Genomic DNA, 8,812 nt, shown 5'->3' on the forward strand with positions numbered 1-8,812 from the left:
GGGGGGGGGTCTGATGGGAGCCGTCGCCCTTTACAGACTGACTTCAAAACGGCCGACACGGATGTGAACACGGATCAGGACATTGAGAAGAACCTGGTGGGTACTGAAGCCCTGTGGTAGGTCGGGGTTCTGCTGCTCCTGCTCCCACAGTGTGGCTGCAGGGGGCGATTTGTACCTTGCAGCTCTGGGAACTTGTGGGTGCTCAGCAAGTTCTTGTGGGGCTTCAGCAGTCAGCAGCATGACCTGAGTTCTGAAAGGCTGCCAAGTAGTGGTGGCGGGGGTAGCATCTGTGGGACCTGGTAGCTCTAATATGTCTTATGTATGAGCAAGAAAGATCATCTTGGTAATTCGGTGAATACAGGATGTGAATCTTGGTCTGTTTCTGACTCTGCATTAAGTGGAACACTCCTGTTTCTTAATAAATATCTTGTTTATTTAAAAAATAAAAAGGAAACCATCAAAAACATTTCCCTCCACCGCTCACTGTGTTTTCACTAATTTGCCTATCAAGGCATCCCAGGCCATTTGAAATTGCTCTCAGAATGTCCTGTGGTGAAATTGTAGCAGTATAGAGGAGGTAGCTGGAAGCAGAGTTGTTCCTGGCATTAGGCATCCTGGTGCTGCCTCCCCTGCACTTTCCACAGGATGTTTTTTTCCCCTTTTAAATACCAGCTTTGGCTTCTTGAGCTGTTCTCTTTAGAAGAGGAAATGCAGCTCTGGCTGCAGCTTCGGGCAGCGCTGCCATTCATCTTCTCTGACCTACAGAGTGTGAGCTTTGATGGCGGGAGTCCCTGAGCCGTGGTTCTGCACAGATTAAGCATCTGCTTGGCATCTGCTGGGCTTCTATATGCTGTTCTGCTGACTTTTCCTTTTTGTGTCCACACTCTCTGTGGTGTGATGGAGGGGAAAGGTTCTCCTTGAATTTCTGCTCTCTGCTGCAGGACAAAATGATGTCTGAGAGAGCTTTGTTAAAGGAACGGTACCAGGAGGTGTTGGACAAACAGCGGCAAGTGGAGAACCAGCTGCAGGTGCAGCTCAAACAGCTCCAGCAGCGGAGGGAAGAAGAGATGAAGAACCACCAGGTAATTAGCAAAGTCTAATTTCTGTCTATCTGCCCATTTAGCCCTGCCAGTTATGTGGTTGAGGTGGGTTGATTTGGGCCTGTGCTGAGGGGCACAGTGAGGTGCAAAGCATCGTAAGAAGTGGCAGCGACACGCAGCATGGCAGTTCTCCCCTTGTATTGAAAGTGTATTTTACAGCATTAAGGATTGACTCCTGCTCAGATCTGGGTGTTGAGCAGTTTAGAACTGTGAAGCATCTTGCATGCATGTCTGGTGGTCTTACCAACATCTCTTTAACACATGCAGGAGTTTTTCCACATGGAAACTGGTGGGGAGAGTGGTGTGAAGTGAGCATCTCCGTGCCATTATTTAGATGTCTCTAGTTGTTGCCAATGGGTCCCTAGCTTGAATGAGTGATTCACAGCTAGCTCTGTGGGGCTCAGATTAACACAAAAGGAGTCATGGGGGGCTCATCAGCTAAAACTAGTCCTCATAAGGAGACAGGAACCTGTAGTTCTGACCTTCTGTCTGTCTCCTGAGTTGCCTTATAATAAGCTCTATGAACTAAAAAGAAAGATTTTGATGTCTGTAATCTTATAATCTCTCCAAGTTTGTTAAGAAAATAATGGCTTTATAAATGGCAAAAGCCATTTCTTGAGGATTTTGCTCTTGACTTGGGTAATGCTTATGCTACTATAGGAGATTCTGAAAGCAATTCAGGCTGTTACGATCAAGCGGGAAGAGACAAAGAAGAAGATGGAGAAAGAGAAGAAAGAATTCCTGCAGAAAGAGCAGGATCTGAAAGCAGAAATAGAGAAACTCTGCGAGAAAGGCAGAAGGTACTGGTATGAACAAGCAAGTCTGTTTTTAGGAAGGAAAGCATAACTTTGGTGTGTACCTGACTAAGTAAAAGAGGATCACTTTCAACCTTTGGAAGCAGCATGTGTTTTTGTGAGCATGCAAACATGATTCCCCAAAAGAAATTTTGAGCAGGATGTGGTTGTTTTACCTGTTAGGTGTATGTGCAGACAGAATTTGGCAGTTCTGCTGTGCTCTGTGTTCTGCCTTTCAGAATGCAGAGCCTTTCAGCAGAAGGCAGGACAGTTCATTGGCAGTGGCAGTGTCTTGTTTCCTGTTGTAAAATTCCTGTTTTCTTGTAAATGTATTGCTCAAATAGCTTACCTGTGCCTAATGGTTTGAAATGCTCTGCATCAGTCATGCTTTGCTTTAAGGTAGGCAGCATGCTCTGTGCAAAGAATCATACTAGATTCAGAGGGGTTCTGATGCAGGCAGAGAGCTTCAGGTTCCTTTGAATGGTGAATTGGCAGTTTTATGGAGCTGTTCTGTGATGTCTCAGAGATCTGGCTTTTTAATTTGAGGGCTCAGTGACATTTCTACATAAGCTGCTTTAGTAATGACTCCCAGAACTCAGCTCCTTTCCCCCTGAATGAACTGTTGCAATGTCAGAGAGGCACAGTTCCCTGTGGATCCTGGATAAAAGCCACAGTCTTTGCTCACTGTTGTGATACAGCAAAATTTTTGCTCTTGAGGATGACAGTGGTTGCTTTTCAAACATGTAACGTGTAGTTTGGTCTTCAGAGTGTGTTGTGACATTGAACACACAGCTGTGCAAATACACAGTGTAAAGATGAGAAGTGCAGCACTAGTGGCTGTGTGCTAACACCTTTGCAGTAGGTGATTCCATCTGTTCTTTATTCTTGTGCAGGTTGCTGAAGGAGCAGGAGGAGAAGGAAAACAAGATTGCTTCTCTGATTGCAGAGCAGTCTGATGAAAAGTAAGGCTCTTATCTGTTATCAGATTAATGTTGAACATTCTTGTACTGGTCATTTTGTCTTGGAGTGCCTTATGGGAGGCTGGAGGTGGTGGTCTGACAGTGCTGTCCAGTTATGTATTCTAGAGGTTTAATCTCCCCCTCCAGCAGGTTTGTGCTCACAGCCTCTGGATTAAATCCTCTTTGATCCTGGTCTCAAGAAGACTCCTTGATACTCGTGGCATAAAGATCCCATGAGATTGGAATTTATGCCTAATGGATTGACTCAGCTTGTAGCTGCTACTTCTGACTGAATTTCAGCTTCCCCAAAAATCAGGCAAATCTATTTCTTTGTGCTGTTTCCTACAACTGCCCAGCTACTTTAAACCTGGACACATTTCAGGTATTTTAGTGCTGCACAGGGAAGTTCCAAACCCCGTCACAGGTGGAAAGGGCCATCTTCCTACTTCTTCAGGACTAGAGTGACTTTCATCTATGCATTGGTTCAGGTTGCTTCCCAGAACTGTGCACTGTTCCCTGGAGCTGGCCAGAATTTTGCTGAAGGGAGTTTTTTCCTCCCCTCTTTGCTAAGCTGTATACTTGTGTTTGCACAGTATTTGTTTGCATGCTCTGCAACAGCTCACTCCTGGGATTCTGACTCACACAGCCTTGGGAAATGTGACTGGTGTCATGGTCTGGAAGCTGCCAATACTCCACAGTTCCACTCCATCAAGAGTTGCAGGGATCAGTTGGCTTTGTGGGAGTTTATCAGATCTCTGCTTTCAAGTGATTCCAGTGCTGAAGCAGACTTGTTCTGTTTCTGTCTGCAGGCAGCTATGGGAGATGGAGCTAGATAAGCTGAAGAACCAGCACAATGAAATCAACAGGAACATCCTCGAGGAGACAGAACGGGCCTGGAAAGCAGAGGTTAGTAGGTGACTTCTTTCTCTTCAACTGGTTTGCAGGTTTCTTTTTGAGATTCTGGATCATTAATGACAGATTCAGTGAAATTAAGAGCAGCTGAGCACGAGGGCAAGAAAAGGGTTAAGCAGATGTCAGTGCAGTAAACAGTAGTTGGGATTGATGCCCCAGTGCATGCAGTGTGGTGCTTAGTGAAGAGATCACAGTCGTGGTATTGCAGCAGGAAATGAGGGCATACAGAAACTGCTTTCTTGTGGGGCCCCTCTGTGCTAGATCCTGTCCCTGGAGAGCCGAAAGGAGCTGCTGGTGTTGAAACTAGAAGAAGCAGAAAAAGAAGCAGAGCTGCACCTCACCTACCTCAAGTAAGTCCCTGTAGCCTCAGAAATGAAAGGCTAATTTGAATGTACCTATGTGCCTAACTCCTCTTCCTCTGCTTACTCTGACAGTTTGACTGGAGTGGTTCAGTTTCCTTTATTCATCTAATGTGATTCAGTAATGTCACGGGATGGAGTTGTTTGGCTGTGCTTACATATTTCCTGTTAGTGCTCATCTGTTGTGTAGGCACAGTATTGACTGTAGTGTTTGTCTGTGTGCATCAGATCAGTCTGTACTGTGGTAGCACCATGCACTATTGTAGGGTTCCTCCCCTGGGTTTGAGCTTTTTTTTCCTCCCCAGCCAGAAGAGGGGACCCTTGTTAGGAGAAAGCAGAAGGATTTGGGGAGTTAGTTGCTTCCAGCTTCTCCTGCTTTGCTGCCAGTGACAGCATGCTTGCAAGGGGGAATGTTAAATTGTTCTTGCAGGTCTGCACCACCAACACTGGAGACCATGAGGCCAAAGCAGGAGTGGGAGATGAGGCTGAACAGGATACGAATGACCAAGGAAAGTGTCCGAGTAAGTTCCTGTCAGACAGCTCCCAGCTTGAGTGTGTGGTTCCCATCAGTGCTACTTCACATGCTTAGTTGCAGCTCTCTTTGGGAGAAGAGTAAGATCCAGGAAAGAGGTTTGTGTCCCAAAGCATAGCACAGCCAGTCAGCATTTGTGAACAGCTGCAGAGCTCTGCCTGTATCCAGACTCGTGAATGTGGATAAGCCACGTGGAACAAAAACAATGTGTTGGGTTAATAAAAGAGGCAGTTACTCTCTTTCTCCTTCCAGGTCCTTTCTCATTCTCTTCAGTCCTGCAGAACCAAGCCATGTCTGCTTTGGCGCCTGCAACTATTCTGGGGCTGAGTGCTTTGTTGAGGCAACAGTGCCAGGGGAATTTGCCTGTTCTAGGCATTCAGAGCCCCAAAATTCCTTAAATGGAGGCTTTGATAAACATGCCTGTTTTCTTTTCTCTCTTTTAGGATCAGTTCAATGACCACATTCAGATGGTGAGAAATGGAACGAAGCTGAGCAGCCTCCCACAGATCCCAACCCCAACACTGCCACCTCCACCCTCAGAAGTGAGTGCCTCTCCAGTCTTACAAATACAAGCTTTGATTGCTGTGAGGCTCTGGGAATAGCCTGCTTGCTGGCTTGTGACTGGCAATGTCTGTGCTAAGTCCATAAAAGGAGACTCTGTAGGATTATACTTTTTGGAGTTCTCTGCTTGTCCTTTGAGGCAGTTGTCTGGGCTCACCTGCTGCCCCTGATGAGAATGGGCTGCATGGCCCTCACGAAAAGTGTAATGGCCAGCAGCTGTGGCTCAGTTCAGCTTCTGTCTGGTTGGGGAGGAAGATGCTCAGCTGTGTTTTGAGATGGTCTTACTCTAACCAGCCTTTTCTTTCCCCCCCCCGTTTTTCTTTCTCAGACAGATTTCATGCTGACGGCATTCCAGCCCAATCCATCCCTTACTCCCAGGCTCCCATTTCCCATAGGACCAGTTCCTGTTCCCATGGTCATGCCAAGTGCTGATCCTCGGGCACTCTCCTTTCCTCTCCTTAACCCTGCGATCTCCAGACCCAACCAGCCTTCTCCACCGCTGCCTGCATCCCAAGGAAGAAACAGCCCCGTCGTGGCATCGCTTATTGGCACACACAGTCCTCACATGACTCCTGCAGCCTCCATCCCTCCTCCACCAGGCCTGGGAGGAGTTAAGGTCACTCCGGAGTTTCACAGGTCACAGCCAGCAGATAAGCTGGAGAAGCTGCTGGAGAAGTTGTTGACTCGATTTCCCCAGTGCAACAAGTAAGTGTCTCATGGTGTTCTTCCCTGGGAATGAAAACGTGTGGGTGAGGTGTGAGCTGGGATAAGGGGAAGTGAAGCTTGTCTGGAGCTTAGGAGGTCTTGAGAAACGTAAGGGAAGTCTGAAGACAAGGGGTGGGTGCTCTCTGTCAGTAAGAAAGATTTGGAGCTTTAGTTTAAAAACAGCACTGACACCTGAAAGCAGCCGAGAGTTCTGCCTTCCTCTACTGAGGTGCTGCACCAGGTGGGCACTGTCTCTTGCTCCAGCTGGGATTTCCCTCACTTCCTGCTGTTTTCGGGACAGAAGCTCAGCATGTGATGCATCTCATTTGGATGATTGAGAGCACATATTCCTCTGCTGTGACACAGCCTTCCCCTGGTGCTGGGGTGGCTGTCTCGCATGGAGCACTGTTGCAGGTCTTTTGATGGAGGGGTCCCTTCTGGGGAGGCTGCTTGGCTCACTGGTGGCGGGTGGGAGCTCTTAGCAAGCTTCTGTTCTGCAGGGCCCAGCTCACCAACATCCTGCAGCAGATCAAGACAGCTCGGAGGACAATGGCGGGTCTGACTATGGAGGAGCTGAACCAGCTGGTGGCAGCCAAGCTCGCGGAGCAGCAGGAGCGGGCAGCAGCTGGGGCTCAGGTAGGATTCTTGGGATGGTGCTGGGGGCCATGCCAGCTCCTGGTGGGCGGCTGCAGGGAAAGGGAGCCTGGGTGGCAGAGAGGAGCGAGCAGCTCCTGTTCCCTGGCTCCCTGCAGACTGAGCTGAATGGGGCCCACTGGTGGGACCACACAGAGCTCAAGCTTGGGTTGTATATATGCCAGGGGAGCAATTTTTCCCAAAGGTAACTTAGAGTAGCACAGCCGTCCTTTACTTCTGCACGTTTCTGATATGTCTCGTTTGCTTTCCCACAGCCTCTCAGTCGAATCAGGGCACCCATGTTTTCTGCTCCGCTGCCTCAGATCAGCACACCAATGTTCCTGCCCCCAGCCCAGGTAGCTTACCCTGGAACAGCATCACATGTAAGATTTTGTGGTTTTTCTGAGTGCACTTCACCATCTCCAGGGAAAGCCAGCTGGAGAGGGAGCCCTTCTGAGAAGTGGCCAAAGGGATGAGCCCGTGAAGCAGGGAGCTCTCTTTCTCCTCGCATAGCTACTCAGGGTGGTGGGTTAGAAGGGAAGGGTTAGAAGCATGGGTTCTTCTGTGCTCTGCATCAGAGTGGGAGAGAAAATGCTGCGGGATTGGTATGCAGAGGGAAGAACGGGGCAAACTGGGGCCCCTGGCAAGACCAGTAGCTGCAACACTGAATATGTGCAGGTGTATCTGTGTAGTTTGACTGTCTGCTTTGTGTTCCCTTGCTGCTCGACCCAGACCCCAGCTGCCTGTAAGCTATGTCTCATGTGCCAGAAGCTTGTACAGCCCAGCGACCTTCATCCCATGGCCTGCTCGCATGTGCTGCACAAGGAGGTAAGTCCTTCCTTGCTACGTATGTCTTCTGTGTTCCCTAATTATGGTTCCCAGTGCAGATTCCTTTCCTGGGTCCCTGAGCGTATGTAGTGAGTTCCTGTTGTATGGAGACTTTGCCAGGAGAAAGGTATGATCAATCGACTTCTGTGTCCTGTCACTTCTCCCTGCTCTTAGCTGGGCTACCCTGAGTGGCCATTTCTGGTGGCTTTAAGAACAAGGCCTTGGAGCTTGTGCTCATTTTTAGGAGGGTTAAATCTTGGCCTTTTGCATTCCTGGAGGAGGAGAGTCTGGGAGGTTATAGAATACAGGGTGATGGAGGAAGCTTGCACTCTCACCTGGAGCACTGCAGGCCTGTGTACAGGAGCTCGGTTGAAAAGGGCTCCCCAGTCCCAGTGACCTTTTGACTGAGCTGTTCCTAAGGAGCAAATAAGCCATTCCATAACATGGATGCCCTTTGCCATCGCTTCTGGAAAAGTAACGCCACGCTACATTCACAGCACCTTTGAGTTGTGCCAGTGGCTCTTGACTAATTCTCTTTCTTCCAGTGCATCAAATTCTGGGCACAAACCAACACAAATGACACTTGCCCCTTTTGTCCAAGTCTCAAATGACGGCTACTCGAACAAAGTGGTCCCACGGGAGGAGTTGCTGTGAATAGACAGGATCAGTTCTAAGATTTCTACAGTTCTATATTTATACGACCATGTATACACATGTACATTTTTATTATATAGGTAATGTGTGTATAGAAAGTCTGTATACATACAAATTCATAAATAAAGTGTGTATATTATGCAGTGATTTGGTGCTGCTCCTTATTAGTTTGTAGCCTTGCTGGCTTCCTTTCCAACGTGTGTTAAAGCATAACCTGCCTGCCTGGACTCCGCTCCCCTCGATGAGATGTCTCATCTGCCCCAGCAATCCCCTGCCGTGCCACATCCGTCTGCTGCTCCTTGTGCATGCTCTGAGTAGTTCCCCTCCTAGCAATGAACAGATTGCAGATGAAAAGCTTTTTGTTTTTTTTCTTTAATGTAATAATTTACTGTGTTAACATTCATTGTTCTCACACAGACAATAGGTTACAGAGTACCGGAGTCTATAGCGACAGCCTGCCGTAGCCATCCCCATCCCTCCTCCCTCTGGGCAGAGTTCTGCACACGCTTTCTCCTGGTGTTTCCTGTTGTAGTTTTGGGTCCTGGGGAGGGAGCACTGGGGGAGCAAACAAATTTGGCTGCACTGCAGCTCGGGATAACCAACTTGTTGCAGTTCCTCGTATCCCCTCTCCTGTACTTTCTCCTAAAGCCCGGGCTGATGCACCAACCCTTTCTCCGTGGATTTCAATGAGATTACAAGGTGCTCAGCACCACTTAAAATCTTGTACTTATTCTGTAGGTTTTTTTTCGTTTTTTTTCTTTTTTCTTTTTTTTTT

At 48.1% G+C, this 8,812-nt stretch overlaps 2 protein-coding genes across 2 annotated transcripts in view; one reads left to right on the forward strand and one right to left on the reverse strand.

The window, feature by feature from the left end:
- Positions 1-18: 18 nt before the first annotated feature.
- On the forward strand, positions 19-8,184 carry RNF214 (ring finger protein 214). Its single transcript, XM_031556896.1, has 13 exons — positions 19-96; positions 942-1,082; positions 1,761-1,900; positions 2,788-2,856; positions 3,663-3,759; positions 4,027-4,115; positions 4,555-4,645; positions 5,100-5,198; positions 5,546-5,922; positions 6,423-6,558; positions 6,831-6,911; positions 7,288-7,383; positions 7,929-8,184. Exons 2-13 carry the CDS (start codon positions 948-950, stop codon positions 7,992-7,994), a joined length of 1,476 nt encoding a protein of 491 aa, XP_031412756.1. The 5' UTR covers positions 19-96; positions 942-947; the 3' UTR covers positions 7,995-8,184.
- Positions 8,185-8,224: 40 nt separating this feature from the next.
- The window catches only part of BACE1 (beta-secretase 1), a 9,891-nt gene continuing 9,303 nt past the window's right edge, over positions 8,225-8,812 (reverse strand). Inside the window, exon 10 of the mRNA XM_010723737.3 lies at positions 8,225-8,363. The gene's annotated coding sequence lies outside the window, so the exon portion shown is untranslated. The remainder of the gene's footprint in view (positions 8,364-8,812) is intronic.

Source organism: Meleagris gallopavo, chromosome 26, assembly GCF_000146605.3.
Source record: "Meleagris gallopavo isolate NT-WF06-2002-E0010 breed Aviagen turkey brand Nicholas breeding stock chromosome 26, Turkey_5.1, whole genome shotgun sequence".
Classification (NCBI taxonomy): Eukaryota; Metazoa; Chordata; class Aves; order Galliformes; family Phasianidae; genus Meleagris; species Meleagris gallopavo.